The 18,962-nt window shown below is 36.0% G+C and overlaps 1 protein-coding gene across 1 annotated transcript in view; it reads left to right on the forward strand.

The window, feature by feature from the left end:
• Positions 1 to 18,962, forward strand: part of MALRD1 (MAM and LDL receptor class A domain containing 1) — a 673,535-nt gene that overhangs the window by 106,680 nt on the left and 547,893 nt on the right. Inside the window, exons 14-15 of the mRNA XM_074000837.1 lie at positions 9,213 to 9,386; positions 18,398 to 18,518. Of these exons, the coding sequence (XP_073856938.1) occupies positions 9,213 to 9,386; positions 18,398 to 18,518 (295 nt within the window). The remainder of the gene's footprint in view (positions 1 to 9,212; positions 9,387 to 18,397; positions 18,519 to 18,962) is intronic.

Below are 18,962 nucleotides of genomic sequence, written 5' to 3' on the forward strand. Positions count from 1 at the left end.
CCACCTCTTTATTTTAATTAAATCCTATAAGATAGAAAAAGAGAAAGATAGATACAGAGTTTTTGTTTTTTTTTGTTTTGTTTTTTTTTGTTTTTTTTTTTTTTTTGGAGGGAAAAATCTAGAAGTCCAGAAGCACTTGTTCTTTGAAAGTACAAGCTAACTTAGATTTAATTCAAGGTCATACATTAATGTGATGAGACCACGAATGTCAGTTATATAGAAGAAATTGAATGTAAAGGAATACGATGTGTTAATTCTGCCTGCTTTACACAAATTTGAAGATATTAAGAGTGTATTAGAAATTCCTATGACTCACCTAGAGTCCCTGAGAAATCAAATGCATGTATATGATTTTAAAAGGTAATCTATATTTCCCATCATTGTATGCTTCCTGAGAGCCATTGATTTGTGGTCGCCGGGATTGAGTTTCAGTTTATCATTGTTTCCACTTGAGGACACTTAATTTTTGCTTAAATTTGTGACTTAGTTGGGGTTGAGGGTGTTATTTAGGTGGGGTCTCAGTGAAAATGCTGTCATGGACACTTTGAGTGCTTGCTAGTTTATGTCGAAACCAAGGCTTCGATTTCTAAAGGCTGTGGATGCTGACTTCATGGTTTGCCTTGGTTTTTGAAAAACTGAGACTGTTTCAAGGAGCCACTACAGACTACCAGAAGAGATATTTGTTTTTCATGCTTTTCTCTATGTGCTTGAATTTTAGGAGTCGTTGAGTTAGCAGGAAGGATATTTGATTTGCTTTATAATGCTTTCCAGTTTAGGAAGTAGGACTAGACTGTAGGAGAATGTTATTGATAGTCTGAGATACACATAGCTAAGGTTCTCAGGATTTTTCTAAGACTATAATATGACTGTTTTTATAAGTTTGTGGCAATATGTGATATTTTCTTACATAAAAGTTACAGAATAAGCAAACAAAACAAATTCTTACCTTCTTGGGTAATTGGAAAATCTAGCCAGTCCTCTGAATTGGAACGTATTGATAATAGTGCTTTCATGGAACCAGTGTTCTTCATTATAAGGTAGTAGAGTCAAGCAGTGAGATAACCAGTGTGGGGTACTTTGACATGATTAAAGCCTTCGTTTTCTGAAATTATGTTTTTTTTTTTTTCCTACATAATCCTATCAGGCTGATACAGTTAAGAATTTTTTCTTTTTTTGAAAGGACTTTAAAGCAACTTGAGCTTTCTTGTGAGTTGCCATCTGTAACAGCACAATTTTAGGGCCAGTTTACATGGATTACTTTGTACTTTATATGTGGCCAACACATGGCATCAGCATGGACAGTTGTTCCCGCAGCTAATCATTGTTCAAGATGTGGACTTTAATTTACGCTTCAAAAGTCCCTTCAGCCACTAGTGGAAAATTGGCATTTTTCTTTGAAATATGAGATAGGACTAACAGAACACGAGGAAGCCCAAAGCTATTCTATCTTACGCTGTTGAAATGCTGTTACTGTTTACAATTAACTAGGAAACATAAAGTATGAAGGGAATTAATGTGGATACTAATATTTTCTGAATTCTCATATTTGAGTTACTGTGTAAGTAACATAATCTCTTACTTTTAGGACTTCACAATTAAATACAGGAAGATGGATAATATGAAGCTTTTGCTTTCAAAATTTGTATGTTCATCTATTGATCTTTCTTTTGTTTTTAGTTCTCCAACTTGTTTTACAATTACATTAATATTCCTTCAGTAAAAGATAATCCATAGATTGTTTTACAAATATGAATGAGAAAATCAGGACAAAGGTAGATGAAACCAGAGATGGGTTGGATCCCAAAGTAAGGTTTATTAGGGCCAGCCTACACATTTGAGTCTGCCAATGAAGAGAGGGCCACATGTGGTTCAGATTCAAGGAAGTAAAAAGAAAAAAACAAAACTAAAAATAGTTATTCTGAGACTTCTCCTCTGAGTGCTTGCTATGATACCAAAGTAAACATTATGCCCACGATCCAACACATATATATTGCTTATCTACTGTGTGTTGATCACAGTCCTTGATGCAGGGAATATAATGGCAACAACCTAAACACATACTTGCTCTAATAAAATGTAGTTTAGTGGGGGATACTGACAGCAATTCAGTGTAAAATGCTCCAAGCTACAAGAGTGTAAGTCCAGTATAATAATAATACTCTACCTACAAATCTCAAGGAGTTCAGATTACAAATCTCAAGGCCATGTCTTACAGTGTCCCCAAAGTAGGACAATGAACTTACAAATCTCAAGGCCATGTCTTACAATGTCCCCAAAGTAGGACAATGAACTCGAGTCAAAGAACAATTTAGAAAAAAAAAATAATTTTGGAGCATGTCGTGGAATGGTACAGTTGTGCTCTAGTCCCTGGTCATTGTGTTTATTCCAAAGATCAATGTTACAATAGCTGATGGATTCTAGAGGAAGCGACGGTCTACAGAGGAAAGGGCGAGCAGGTGCTCTCTCTCCACTCTGTACATCAAAGCACCTGAAGATTAATCATTTAAACTAGAAAAACAGATTCTGTTTTATTGAAGATTCTAAACCTCAATGTAAGCTTGTTCAGGAAAAGAATGCCCAGGAAAAAGTGTAATTGACTAGGAGCCATAAAAATCACTATGGTAATGGTGAGGGATGTGTTTGTGTGTCTGTGTGTTTATGTATGTGATGAATGATTCCCTCTTTCAATATATACTTATTCCTAGCTGAATTTTGAGCAGCTGTAGATATCTTAGCTTGTTTTTTTTTTTTTCATTTCTCCCATTTATTTATTTTGCTTTTTTGGCTACGCTTGTTCTTCTGTATCTTCGTATTCTAGATCTTATAAAGGTGCAATAAGTGTGGCAATAAACAAACTGAGGAAGGCGTAAAGGGTCTGATGTGAAGCAGAGAAGGCAGAGTTTGCTGAGGGTTTGGAATAAAATAGAGAATGGCCATGAAGATCTGACCAAGGAGATCTGAGATTGAGAAGGAATTAGAACAAAGGCCATAGGCAAGTTGAAAAAATTGGCAGAAAATTTGAAGAGGAGAGTTTCAACAAGAGATGATCAAAATTAAAAAAAAAAAAAAAGAAAACAGAAAAATAAGGAAGAAATCATTTTAAACTTCTGAATCATGACCTTGGGTGTCATTTTAAACTTCTGAATCATGACCTGGGACACCTTGGGTGTCCCAGACTGAAGTATCAGAGAGTCCAAGGCCCCAGAGGCACTGTACAGAAACAAGAGCCAATGGAACTAAGACTGTCACCCCCTCTCCAGCTTAGGTACTTACCCATATACAATAACTGCTGTAAATCATCGGATATTCTTCCTTTAGTAGTAAAATATATGATTTAATATATACATATTTAGATACTTTAAAAATAGAAATAATTTAAAATCATAAGAATACAATTAAAAATAAAATAATTGGATCTTCCATTTTTGTCTTCAATATTCAAAAAGAACTGCTTTGTTGGAAACTTTTTTAACCACATGAAATTCTCTTGAATGCATTGATTCAAAGTCTTGAATATAGTCATACTGTATATAAAATCTGCCTTAGTGGAGACCCAAGAAAAATAAAAGCAAGCCCTCTTTGTTAACATTTTACTTAACTGCTTTTGAATGATTCAGGCATCGTCAAGAAAATTTCCTTTAAAAATGATCAAGTAGTAAATAAAATTTGAATGTTTGGTGTCATTTTCACTTACATGCTTTGCAGACCTGTTTAATGCGACATTCTGGGATGATGGACAATGTCCCCTATGTTAAGTATAGTAGCTACTAGCTACAGAGAGCTAGTTATTGAGCATTTAAAACATAACTGAGAGGCCGGGCGCAGTGGCTCATGCCTGTAATCCCAGCACTTTGGGAGGCCGAGGAGGATGGATCACGAAGTCAGGAGATCAAGATCATCCTGGCCAACATGGTGGAACCCCATCTCTACTGAAAATTCAAAACTTAGCCGGGAGTGGTGGCACGTGCCTGTAGTCCCAGCTACTCAGGAGGCTGAGGCAGGAGAATTGCTTGAACCTGGGAGGCAGAGGCTACAGTGAGCCGAGATTTCGCCACTGCACTCCAGCCTGCGCAACAGAGCGAAGCTCTGTCTCAAAAACAACAACAATAATAACAACAACAAAAACATAACTGAGAAACTGAATTTTTCATTTTCATTTTAATTAATTTAAATTTAATAGCCACCCTATTTTCACACTTTTGTAGTTATGCTCATTATAATTAAATGCTCATTTTCTTTTGCCACTCTTCCTCCAAAAGACTCAAAGGTCCCTAAGGACCCATAATGCCTTATACAGTTTTTGACATAAAACAGATTATCTTTCTTCCTCTCTTCTCTCTCTCTCTCTCTCACTCTCTCTCTCTCTCTGTCTGTTTTCTCTCTATATATATTTCTGAATGTTTACAGGCATTTACTTAAGCACCGATATTAACAGGCCACTAATTTCTTCTTTTTTTCCCAATACATATTAAGTGAATACCTGGAAAACACAAATTACTATAATAAGTTCTGTGAGGAATTTATGACATGTTTCATGATTTGGAGTTTAAGGTTTAGTGTTCTGCTACTGGCATATACCAGGCTGAGAGGCACAGAGTTTGCGTACTTGAGTACTGCTTGTGTGAAATCACAGCTTGTATCAATAACTTAAAATTGATCATTAGAGAAATTCAAATCAAAACCACAATGAGATACCATCTCACACCAGTCAGAATGGCCATTATTAAAATGTCAAAAAATAACATGCTGGCATGGTTGTGGAGAAAAAGGGATGCTTATACACTGTTGATAGGAGTGTAAATTAGTTCAACCATTGCAGAAAGCAGTATGGCAACTCCTCAAAGAGCTAAAAGCAGAACTACCATTCCACCCAGCAATCCTATTACTGGGTATATATGCCCAGAGTAATAGAAATTATTCTACTGTAGGTCAGGGGCAGTGGCTCATGCCTGTAATCCCTGCACTTTGGGCAGGTGAAGTGGGTGGATTGCTTGAGTCCAGGAGTTCAAGACCAGTCTGGGTAACATGGTGAAACCTTCATCTCTACTGAAAATTGGAAAAAAAAAAAAAAATAGCTGGGCGTGGTGGTGCATGCCTGTAGTCCCGATTACTGAGGAGGCTGAGGTGGGAGAATTACCTGAGCTTGGGAGGTTGAGGCTGCAGTGAGTCATGAACACGCCACTGCACTCCAGCCCGAACAATTGGAGTGAAACCCTGTCTCAAAAAAAAAAAAAAAGAAAGAAAGAAAGAAAGAAAAAGAAAAAAGACATCATTCTATCATAAAGACACATACATGTGAATGGTCATTGCAGCACTATTTACAGTAGCAAGGACATGGAATCAACCTAGATGCCCATCTATGACAGATGGTATAAAGAAAGAGTGGTACATATGTACTACGGAATATGCAGCCATATAAAAAGAAAAAGATCATGTCTTTTGTGGGAACATGGGTGGAGCCGGAGGCCATTTTCCTCAGCAGACTAACACAGGAAGAGAAAACCAAATGCCACATGTTCTCACTTACAAGTTGGGAGCTAAATAATGAGAACATATGAACACAAAGAAGAAAACAACAGACACTGGGGTCTACTTTAGTGGGGAGGGTGGAGGAGGGAGAGGAGCAGAAAAGATAACTGTTGGGTACAAGGCTTAGTACCTGGGTGACTAAATAATCTGTACAACAAGCCCCCGTGACATGTGTTTACCTATGTAACAAATCTTCACATGTACCCCTGAACCTAAAAGTAAATAGAAAAAACAACGAATTTCTAGGGTACATGTGCATAACGTGCAGGTTTGTTACATATGTATACTTGTGCCATGTTGGTGTGCTGCACCCATCAACTCGTCAGCACCCATCAACTCGTCATTTACATCAGGTATAACTCCCAATGCAGTCCCTCCCCCCTCCCCCCTCCCCATGATAGGCCCCGTTGTGTGATGTTCCCCTTCCCGAGTCCAAGTGATCTCACTGTTCAGTTCCCACCTATGAGTGAGAACATGCGGTGTTTGGTTTTCTGTTCTTGTGATAGTTTGCTAAGAATGATGGTTTCCAGCTGCATCCATGTCCCTACAAAGGACACAAACTCATCCTTTTTTATGGCTGCATAGTATTCCATGGTGTATATGTGCCACATTTTCTTAATCCAATCTGTCACTGATGGACATTTGGGTTGATTCCAAGTCTTTGCTATTGTGAATAGTGCTGCAATAAACATACGTGTGCATGTGTCTTTATAGCAGCATAATTTATAATCCTTTGGGTATATACCCAGTAATGGGATGGCTGGGTCATATGGTACATCTAGTTCTAGATCCTTGAGGAATCGCCATACTGTTTTCCATAATGGTTGAACTAGTTTACAATCCCACCAACAGTGTAAAAGTGTTCCTATTTCTCCACATCCTCTCCAGCACCTGTTGTTTCCTGACTTTTGAATGATCGCCATTCTAACTGGTGTGAGATGGTATCTCATTGTGGTTTTGATTTGCATTTCTCTGATGGCCAGTGATGATGTGATGAAAGTATAATAATAATAAATAAATTAAAAAAAAAAAAGAAGAGCAACAGAAGAAATACATAATCCTGTAATTGATGTGCCATATTTTATTTTCTTAGAGAGTTACCATTCTTCCCATAATACTAGATTGGATGGTTTTGGGTTAATAGATTTTTCAGTGGACCATTATAATCATTCAGGTCACTTGGAAAATTTGCAAAAATCACTTTTCAAGTGTCCCGATTAATGGAAGTAATATTTTCATAACCCATCAAATGTAACTTACTTCCAATTTGTGGTTTAATAAAGCACTTCAGACTTTCCTAAATTCCTTTTCAATATTACATTACATGGTATTTTCTGATACTTTATCAAGTTTGTATCTGCAAGACTAGAATTCACAGGCAGTTATTTTTCACCAGGATGAAGACAGCCTTCAGGACACTGCCTGTTCACACTTGTAATGCCAGCACTTTGGGAGGCTGAGGTCTGCTGATCACCTGAGGTCGGGAGTTCGAGACCAGCCTGGCCAATGTGGTGAAACCCTGTCTCCACTAAAAATACAAAAAATTAGCTGGTCAGGGGTGGCATGAGCCTGTAGTCCCAGCTGTTTGGGAGGCTGAGGCAGGAGAATTGCTTGAACCTGGGGGGCGAAGGTTGCAGTGAGCCGAGATTGTGCCACCACACTTCAACCTGGCTGACAGAGCGAGACTTTGTCTCAAAAATAAAATAAAATAAATAAGTAAAATAAAATGAGATAAAATTATGGTTCATAGCAACAATGTAAAAAAAAAAAAAAGAGGAAAAAACAACGAATTTAAAAAAATTGTGAGCTGTATCAATAACTTTTGTTCAGTGATTTGACCCTCAGAAATTGAAAAGATAATGGAACATTTCTTGGTATCTAATAACTTAAGAATTTAAGTCTCCATAATGCAAATTCTGTAAAAAAGTAAATTATATATAAGTTCCGATCCATATTATCATTGAATATGGATCCCATTGGCATTTATACTTAATACACTATTAAAATGACTTCACACTGGTGATGTACTGAGTGACAGTTTGACAGCTCGAAATTCTAATGGGACATGCACATCTCTTGTACAACTAGGTTTCAAGCTGTGTTTTGCATATTTACAAGCTTGGGACATAGTGAAACTTACAGCAGGGATCTAAAATTTAATTGCAGTTGAGAAACATGAATCATCTCTTTCCATGGAATTTAATTAAACATTTCCATTATTTTTGTTTCTAACTTACCTGTCAAGGTGTGAATTAAGGTAAGTACAGTAATAAAATCTAAAATGAAATTAAACAATCAGAATTTTTTAATCAGGTGGTCACAATTAAGTAGACATTGATAAAAATTTGTACCAAATAGAATGCTTGATGTTATGAAATGAACAATTTTTTTTTTAAAAGCATTTAAAACATGTTTTTCGGTCAACATTCACCACTGGAATTGGGTCTCAACAGTGAAATGCATGGTTTGCCTATATATATGCTAGTATCTGTCCATGTATCAGTATAAAAGCACAATGATGAATAAGAAAACATTTTTTAAAAAGAATTTAAAATATAACGAACCTGAAAAAATATCGCTCAATCTAAAGAGAAATGTTCCACTTTTGAGGGACCTCATCTTTAAATGTTGGGTTTTTCTTTAAAACATACAGCCTTAGGACCTGTTATGTGATAATCAGAAGAAGCAAAAAGATTTGACTGCAGCATATCTGAACTTGTTTTAATGGAGGTTTTGTGGGCATATTTTACAGAATGAATCATCCAAACAACATTAAGGGAATTAATTTTTGCCTCATACAGCTCCAGGTACTTAGAAAGTGCTCAGTAAATATTGGTTGAATCAGTAACAGTATGGAATTTCATTTTAGGGCTACTGCTATCAGCACCTGGAATAATCCTCTCTATTCTCTTTACTACGTAGTTAAGCCATCAGACCTTTAGATTGTGTTATTCTTGATGGTGAATAGGAAGTGAAATGATTAAGCTTCCCTGCCCTCGAAGAATGTTGTCTTACTTGGCTCAATTATTGATTAACAGTACCCTGTGAGCTTCCAAGTAATTTGGTAATGTTACCACAGAGACTAAATTAGTATAAAGTATTAATTACAGTTTTTAAAATTAAACTAAAAATAATTTTTAAGGAAACTTTTTCTTGTTTGAAACATCAAGTATGTATAGTGATACTTGATTTTTAATGTTGAGTCTCAACGTGTACCTCCCAGATTTATAAGAAGCCAGAGAAGGATTCTGGAAACTTCCATGGAAACAATAGTACTGCCATGACTGGGTTATACATCTGGGGGAAAGGAGAATTGAGAAGATTATATTTAACACAGAAGTTGTTTGGAATATATATACATAGTTTGTTGTTGTTGTTGTTGGTGGTGGTGGTGGTGGTTCTGAGCTGGAGTCTCGCTCTCGTTGCCTTGGCTGGAGTGCAACAGCATGATCTCAGCTCACTGCAACCTCCCCACCTTCTGGGTTCAAGCGATTCTCCTACCTCAGCCTCCCAAACAGCTGGGATTACACGCGCATGCCACCACACCTGGCTAATTTTTGGATTATTAGTAGAGATGGGAGGCAGGCAGATCACCTGAGGTCATGAATATTTCAAATTATAGGAAAAACTACCAGAGACAGGTCAATGGAATATTTATATAATTGAAAATATGTTTTCAACAGGTGCAGTTTTGGTATCATTTGTCTCAACATTCACATCTCTCAGTTTTTACAAGAACATCTCTAGATGGAAACTTGCAAAAGCAAGGCAAAATAATCAGATTCTCCGAATCTCAGTGGAGCCACGCAAAAATTGATCTCATTGCAAAAGCGGGAGAATCTACTCTACCTTTTCAGGTAAGCACATAAGAAATTAATACCATTCAACAGAAGACACTTTATTTCATGCTAATCCTTTCAGATAACAATATAACACATATAGCTCATACCTTTTCAGGTAAGCCCATAAGAAATTAATACAATGCGACAGAAGACACTTATTTAATGCTAATCCTTTCAGATAACAAAATAGTACACATAGCTCATGAATTTATTCAACATTAATGAAGCAAACACATTCAGAGATCAAACACACGATCTGGGATGAGTAGAGAGATTGTTTTGACTATGCGCTCAAGAAGTATGTGTAGAATAGTAGCAAAAGTGGAGATAAGAAATGAATAAGATGGCAGAGAGAAGAGTACCTTAAAATGATTTCTTTTTCGAAGTAAAGATGTTGGATTATATGATGTAGTGAAAATAAAATCTGACTTGGGCTGTAATATATTAATCTTATTGTCTCACTTTCTGCTGCCTGGTAACATTGAGAATGTTATCCACCTTTGGGAAGTGGAGGACATTATATTAAGTGAAATAAGCCAGGCACAGAAAGACAAATACGGCAGGTTCTCACTCACGCGTGGGAGCTAAAAAGTTGATCTCATGGAGGCAGAGAGGAGAATGATGGTTACTAGAGGCTGAGAAGGGTGGTGGGGAGGAGGAGGTTAGGAAGGGAGGTTTGTTAGTGGTTAAAAATTGTAGTTAGAAGGAATAAGCTCTAGTGTTTGATAGCACAGTAGGCAACTGTAACAAGTTATTGTGTATTTCAAAATATTTAGGAGATAAGATTTGGAGCATTCCCAACACAAAGAAATGAGAAGTGTGTAAGGTGATGGATATCCCAATTACCTTTATCTGATCATAACACAATGTATGCATGTATCTAAATATCACATTTACCCCTTAAATATGTACAACTATGTATTAATAAAATATAATAATAATAGAAGGCAATTGTATCTTGTCAAATGGGCATTCTAATTTCTACTCTCTTGTACATAAGTCTTCTGGATGACATTTGAAAAGAGCAATTTTGGAAACTAGATTGGATGGAGTGGAATATGATGGAGAGCACACTGTTTTGGAGTCAGGTGGTCTGAGTTTTAGTCTCTGCTCTGCTTATTGTTTGCTAAATGACTGTGTAAATATTGTCTTTGAGCATCAAATTTCCTAATGTGTGAAAACCAGTGATGATAAAAGCAATACTCCAGGGGAGTCTGAATATTAAAGATGATATAGCTAAAATGGCAGCCATGAACATGGGCTCTGGAACCTTGGGTTCAAGTTAAAGTGTATGATCAGCTGGGTGCAGTGGCTCATGCCTGTAATCCCAGCACTTTGGGAGGCTGAGGCGGGAAGATCATGAGGTCAGGAGATTGAGACCATCCTGAGTAACATGGTGAAACCCCATCTTTACAAAAAATTAGCCGAGCGTGATGGCACGCACCTGTAGTCCCAGCTACTGGGGAGGCTGGAGCAGGAGAAGCACTTGAACCCAGGAGGTGGAAGTTGCCATGAGCCGAGATGGCGCCACTGCACTCCAGCCTGGGCAACAGAGTGAGACTCCATCTTAAAAAAACAAAGACAAAAAAGTGTATGATCACAGACAAGTTACCCAAGTCTTCTATGCCTCTTTCACTAGTAGGATGTGAGGATAATAGTTGGGGCTTTAAGGTCATCTCGTCCTCATTTCTGAACAAATTGAGATAAATATAGACGTTAAACAGGTAGGGAATACATATTTTGGAGCAGATGGCTTTAGAATGTAGAGTCACTTGTTTAAAATAATGCTTGATCTTAGAATAAATAGAATTACCCAGAGAACAACTGACTGTGCTGGAGAAATATAGAGCTCATACTCTAGGAGAAGTCTCTTACCATTAGCCAGAGATAATATCAGAATGTATGCCTCCTGAGGACAGACTGGCTCCCAACAGGGGGTGTTGAATGGGAGAGGAGGATAAGTCGAGTTCCCCCAGGTTACTCTTCTAACTTCACAGTCAGCTAAATCTTCCTCCTGCTACAGAGTGAGGGGTAAGTAACAGCAATGTTACTACAGGGAACTGCCTTCCCATGGAAGCAGGAAGAATAGGGAATAAGCATCAACTGTAATCAATTACTGTTCTCTACTTTATAGAGTTATTGTGAGGATTATATGGTGTATACTTGTAAAGCACGTGGAAGCGAATCTGGCATAGACACGGGATTTAGCTATTTTTATTGCTGTGGTTATTCCTTGGATATTGTCTGGAAATAGTAGACACTCAATAAATGTTAGTATTCTCTGTTTTAAAAAGGGAATTTCTGCTTGATCAGAACTCTAGGCTCAATCATTAAAGGCCTCTTCACTCAGTGACAGTCTCCAACTTCCCTTCTCAAAGATCAATTTATTCTATTCTCATATTTAGTGGAAAAAGACATCGTGAATACTAGCAGCTCTTAATTGGGAAGCATTTGACGCAAAGGCTGGTCATGAAATCATTTTGGTGTCAATCTCCACTGCAAGGAGCAGGGCAACGAAATCAGAACAATTTGATCCTTTGCCTCCTGCATTTATATTCTATAGAAAATTGTTTTCATTCAGGTTGCTTTTAGTTAGAATGAAACTCACCAAGAAGATGGTTCAGAGTTTGTCATTAATTGACATATTGAGAAGAAAACAGAATGTCCTTTCTAGCAGTAGGTAATTTAGAAATATGAGTTTAAGCACATGCCATTTCTGTCTACAGCTGGAAGCTCTCATTGACCCATCACCATTACTGAAGAGTTTCAGTGAATGCAGTTTTTGTTTTCTGTTTAATGTTCTCCTTTTTGGATATAGTAATGATTTTGCTTTGCAGTGCAAATGGATACTATCCCTTATTATCTGGGGGGCATATTAACTAGTTTGTAGATGGGCAGTGGTTTGGTTAGATTCTGTGATTTTGTTGCAATGGATGTATGAGGGTTTCTAACCCAGCCCTGCTGTTCCCTCTCCCTTCATCCCCCTGCTGGTGGCTCAGTACCTTGTGTTGCTTTTTCTCTCCAATCAGCCTCAATGCTGAGTTCTTTCAAGGTCTCAGTCATGTTTAATTCAACCCAGAGAAGCTAAGATTTTTCCTCTGTGTCTCCCCACTTAATCCAGTTATGAGTTGGCTACAGCACATGTTTATTTTGGAAACTACAGATGAGTAAAAGAAAAATAAAAAAAAAATTCCCTCAAATTTCACTCTCAAGAAGGCCATGACGGCCCTATAATATCTAATCAGCAATTTAGAAAATTAAATTTGGAAAGCAAGAAGCTTTTTAAAAATGAGTTTAGAAGCAAAACCCAAGCTGACCTGAACCACTGTGAGGCCTTTAGGCAGCTCCTTTCATGATAGGTTTGATTTGACAGTGCTGCCCCCAATCTCCCAGAAGGTATCATGTAATAAACACTCTCAGTGTTATGTTACCATTCTCAGCTCTAAGCTATTCACATTTCAAAACTCATCTGGCCCCAAAGACTTTAGATAAGGAACTGTGGACTTGTATTGACGTTCTGTTGTGAATTAGTCTGGATTTTATACACACACAATATAAATAAATAGATACACTGGCACAGATATATACATGGTACTATTCAATACACGATTATCGCATGTATTTACTATTAAATATTTCAAACTAGTAGTTAATACAGAGAGAAACAAATACTCAAATGCACCTCAGTATTAACTAATGTTAATATTTCATTTGCTTATAATGTTAAAGTTTGTTTGCTCATGAAGATGCAACTTTTGTCTTCCTTGTATGTCTCTCCATCCCATTTCTTATCCTCTGGAAAAAAAAAAAAAGACGCTAATATGTTGGCTTTAACCTGATTTCTCTCAGTGTATTTTTAAAGATGTGAAAATATACGTGAGGATTCTAGCTAAGTACAGTTCTACTTTGTTCTTTTATCAACAACAAATGAAAAAGATATTACACCTACAAATAGTTAATCTAGCTTTTTAAATATTCAAATATTTAAAGTTTGTCTTCTTGGAAATAGGCTAGGATTTAAGGTTAATAGTCTGAATCATTTAAGGGTGACCTTAGTCATTGCCTAGTCATCAGTTCCATGTAACTGAGCTCTGAACATATTTATACAGTACAGTGTAACCCAGTCCAAATATTGGAAAGAAGAAAGACATCAAATCATGTGACCTCTGTGTTCCCTTTTAGCCATGAAATTCTGATTCAGTGTGGTTCTTTTGATGTCAGTTGTAGACAATATAACAGAATACATATTGCTTTGGGTTTCATAGGAAATCAACACCCCTAATTAGGTAGGGCATTCGCTCTTCTTGCTGGCAAAGAATTAGGTTTACTGTTTATTCTGTAAGAACAGCAAATTAATGACATTTCAATATTCCCTCCATTTCTTGTGAGAGTTTTATTGGAAAAATTTAGGCCAAAGAGTTAATAGTAATTTTCAAACCTGTTTTAACTTGGCCTGCTCACTTGCTATGTTCAGCTTTTCACATAAATATATTCTTTTAATATTTCTTTTCCCCCTAACTGCTGTGCTGTTTTCGTATCTCAAGGTGGCACTTTTTCTGAGTAGTCCATTGATTTCAAGTAGCTCTACTTGCTTCGAGCTTCCCATTAAAATGTAATTGTATCATATTTTAGATTTCGTTTTAAAATGACCCTTTTGTGAAATTTCCCACAATGATGGATACCATGTTCTGTCTTTATCGGAGTCAATGATATAAATCAATAACAATTTCCTGACATTATTTGATGATTCAGTGAAGGGTAAGATTCATAACACAAAAGTAAAAGGTGATCGAGTCTCCGTGAAGTTGCTGTGTCCTTGGCCTGCTTAATCTAGAGCTGCATGCAATCTCGTTTCTCCAGGCCGCCCTATTCTGCAGCATCCACTAAAGCCCAGTTATCTCTTTATTTCGTTAGAGAGACACAGGATGGTGTAATCATTAATGGCTCAGCTTACGTATTTTTCTTACTTGACATGTGATGCTCAACCAATTACTTCTATAATATGTTTCTTTCACTTTAAAATAAGATGAAAATAGCATCATCTTCACAGGATTAAAGCAAGTGAATGTGACTGGCATGTAGTAAGTGCTAAATAAAAGATGACTGCTGCTCTTATTATTGATACCATCATCATCCTTCAAAAATTAATATATTCCTACTCCTCTCTACTCCTTCTTACTGTATTTCTATTTTCTCTTGGATTCATATTCATTTTTTGCTCCTGTTATTTTTTTGAAAACAAGATTTCTGTGTTAATTGTGTATTTTTCTGGAAAAGCACTTGAGTTTTATACTTATAAAAAGTAATCACTTGATTGTGAACATTTATGAATTTATGTGGTTCCTGAAAGCAAGAAATTGTTTTATTCTTAGGGGGAGTAATATAATTGAATAAAACAAAAATCAACAAGATCCCAAAAAATAGTTTTAGAAGAGAGAGTCATCTAATTTAATTTAAAATGTAAATTCTCCAATTACCTTGAGAATCTTATCAAATGAGGTTTTCACTCTTCCTCCATCCGTGGTTGAAACAGCTCTTCTGAGTGACCTCTTTCTCACTTACTGATTACCAGTTGATGCTGACTGTAGTTCCAAAAGGAAATTGGTCACAGCATTTTATATACACACACACATACATATATACACACACGCATGTGTGTGTGTGTGGTTTTGTTAAAACCAGCAATAAAAAAAAAAGTAACAACCATGATGATTTTGAAGCCATGAAATGGTCATTATTTACAGGTATAATGTACATTTCTTGAAGGAAGTAATTGCTTGTATTTTAAAATTTGTATGATTTTAATTAATGGTAGAATTACAATTTCTAATTGTATAATTATGAATTTCATTATGTAGAAGTAAGCAAAATGTAGACGAACTAATATTACTTTTATTTGGCTTTTGAAGTTGGATTTATTCTTCCATTTTACTATGAATATCTAAAGGAACCTGGTGGTTCCCTTCAGGTAAAATAATGGAACTACATTTTAAAGAGTACCTCATCATTTTACTTCACCTCATCCCAGGGCCCACCCATTCCATTCAAATAATGTGAGCAGGTACCTTTTTAGGAGCATAGAGAAGTGCCTCAAACAGTCGCTTTTTTCCTCCAGTTTTCTTTGAGTAGCACAGACCTTCAAATATGATGGTCAACAAATGCTTGTCTAATGAGTCTGAAGAATTAAGCGTCTATTTTAATGGACATCAATGGAAGATGTATTATAATAACAAATTTAGAAAAACTCTTTCAAACGTAAAGCTGTCCAAAAAAATCACAATCACTTAATGGTATTAAACACAATATGTCTCTAAAGTTCAATACTTGTGTATGTTTTACCAAGATCCTTCTTCAAAACCTCTGTTATTTTCTGCCTCTGGCATGAAGGCTACGCTTCTTAGTTGGTTAAGATTCTACAGAAACCATCTCTAATCAGAATCTTAAAAATTATTATTATGTACATTACATTAAAATATCAAAAATTGCAAATAAAGCAACAGTCCCTGCTGACTATCCTCATCACCCACCATAGATTTTGTATTGAGTATTTATAGATAACAATTTATTTTTACTTCCAGTCCATTTTCTATTTACTTAACATGTATGAATGTACCACATATACTTGGAAATCTGAATGGTTGGATGTTTTCAGCCTAAGTAATATTATACTATAATATTTTTCTGTAACTTAATTTTTTACTCCAAAACACATGTTAAATTTCTTTCCATAATGACACATGTAGATAGATGTTATTTTTAACTTGTATAGTATTTCTCACTATTGATTGATTCACATGTAAGTTCTTTCCTGTCATTTGTCATCAAAACTAGCACTGAAATAAACATTCCTTCACAGGCCTTCATGTGTATACCTTTGAGTGTCTCTCTAGGATAAATGCTAAGAAATTAACTCAATTTTTATGGTCTATGCAATTTTTTTTAATAGATGCTATCTAGTTGCTATCCAATTGAGCTGTACCAACTCATGAAATTTTTCTCTCCATCTATTATCTGATTCATTTGTTGTTCTCTTAAAATCTTATACTCCTATAACACCCATCAACATTTTCTTTTATTATTATTATTATTATTGTACTTTAAGTTCTAGGATGGATGTGCACAACATGCAGTTTATTACATATGTATCCATGTGCCGTGTTGGTGTGCTGCACCCATTAACTCATCATTTACATTAGGTATATCTCCTAATGCTATCCCTCCTCCTCCCCCCACCCCACGACAGGCCCCGGTGTGTGTTGTTTCCCTTCCTGTGTCCAAGTGATCTCATTGTTCAGTTTTCACCTATGAGTGAGAATGTGTGGTGTTTGGTTTTCTGTCCTTGCGATAGTTTGCTGAGAATGATGGTTTCCTTCATCCGTGTCCCTACAAAGGACATGAACTCATCCTTTTTTATGGCCGCATAGTATTCCATGGTGTATGTATGCCACCTTTTCTTAATCCAGTCCATGATTGATGGACATTTGACACCCATCAACATTTTCTAAACACACCATGCACTTTCTTATCTCTGTGTTTTTGCTGAAATTGCTGCCTCAGTTTCTTGAGGTAAAATATTTTGCCCAACAAAATTTGGTATCATGGAGGCTATTACTTCTCCATCAAATCTTTTCCCAAACTCTCATTATTGGCAAAAAGAATGAATTGTCTTCTTTGAGTCTCCTAGTATCTTACACTTATTTCTTATACAGCATTTATGATGTAGTATAGTGAATGTATCATACCAAGTGTAAGAGAGAAAAAGTAATACCGTTTTCTCACTCATCACAAGGGGCATGACTGGAACCCCTATAACAAAAGACAGGTTAAAAGGAAAAAAAGTAACAAATTTATTAATATTTTATGTGACATAGGGGCCTTCAAAAACAAAGGCCCAAAGACCAGGGAAAACTCTCTATGTTTATGCTTAGGTTCAAAGATGAGTGGACACTCATGAAGAAATATAAATGGACAAAAAGAGTATTATCTCATTGTAATAAATTGGAGAGAACTGAGCAGAGATCTTTATTGGCCTCTCTGTGTAGTGTCTGTTTCATCCAGGTGTAGATAGGGTAGGACACCAGTTACGTGAGGTTCTTATGACCTGTTTTGAGGAGAAGTAAGCCAGATAATTGCTTTATAGCTGGCTCTCACAAAGAAAAGAGAGGGGAAGTCAGAGAGTGACTCCAAGGTGCTATATTTTGGGATAGCATGTTCTGAGCCCTGGCACAAGTAAATTTAATGATCCTTGAGATTAGAGACCCTCCCTGATAAGATAGAGATGTACCTTCTGTCTGTGTCCTGGACTGGTGGTCCACTATATGGGTTCATAAGATTCCAGGCATAAATTACTTCTTCCTTTCCCTCCTCTCTCTCTCTCTTTTCTTGGAATAACAACATAATAATAGGAGTAATTAACAAGAAAGAAAACAAATTAAATCAGACATTATTCAGAGTGTTGGAATAAATTAAACTTAAATAGATGTCTCTGAGTGCTCGAGCATATGAATATTATCAACCACTGTATATGTGGTTATTGATGTGTGCTTTACTACGTTGAGTACGTTTCTGTGTATGTATATAATATATATTATGTTTCTATGTATGTATATAATACTTAAATATTTTAATATGGAAATAAATCATTGCCTCCAGCACACTCATTACAAATGAATTCATATCTCAATTAAATTGAGTTGTAAGCCACACAGTTGACTGCTCCAAAGAGTTCATTATAAATGCATATGACTTTTAATGGCTCCAATGGGAAGAGATCCCTTCATTAATGATGAATGTTACCACTTTTAATTGAAACAAAGTTACCTTTGGCATTAAGGTTACATAAGATGCTGTCAAAGCCGTTATGGCTTTATAAATTTAAATTAGGATGTTCTGGTCAGAACAGGTTTCTAAAATTAGATTGGAAAATGGGACAGATGTAAATAGAGTTCCTCTACACAAAGAAATACGATTGTAAGACATTACTTTTGTGATGTGTTTTTAACAGTTTTATCTTTCTGTAATTATAGTTAATTTTGGAAGCTACTGTTTTTTCGTCAAATGCTACTGTTGCTCTAGATGACATCAGTGTATCCCAGGAATGTGAAATTTCCTATAAATCACTACCAAGGACCAGTACACAAAGCAAATGTAAGTTTTTCCTTGTCACTGTTGCTATTTTAAACATTGAATTAAGCTCTTCTCCATATCAAAATATAAAATATGTTAGAGTCACGAATACCTAATACAGCGTGTGGATTATATCACCTGTTCTTGAAACCTAAGATATATATACATTTTTTAAATGGTAAACATCTGGTCTATCATAGTCTAGTCCTTAGCCCTGTCTTCTGGTAATACGGAAAATATTCTATGCTTGCAGCTGAAATTATTACATCCAAATGTTTAAATTATAAATGTTATGAAAAAATTATAATTGTTTTGCATGTTTTAAATACACTTTTTAAATATTCACATCTCCATTAATTTTATTCAGAACTTCAAATGAGCATGTAATAGTATTCATATTTAAGAATCACCCAGGAGTTCAAAAAAAACAAAAACGTTGTGTTTGGAAAAATGATGTAAGGCCAA

This window comes from Macaca fascicularis, chromosome 9 (assembly GCF_037993035.2).
Source record: "Macaca fascicularis isolate 582-1 chromosome 9, T2T-MFA8v1.1".
Lineage (NCBI taxonomy): Eukaryota > Metazoa > Chordata > Mammalia > Primates > Cercopithecidae > Macaca > Macaca fascicularis.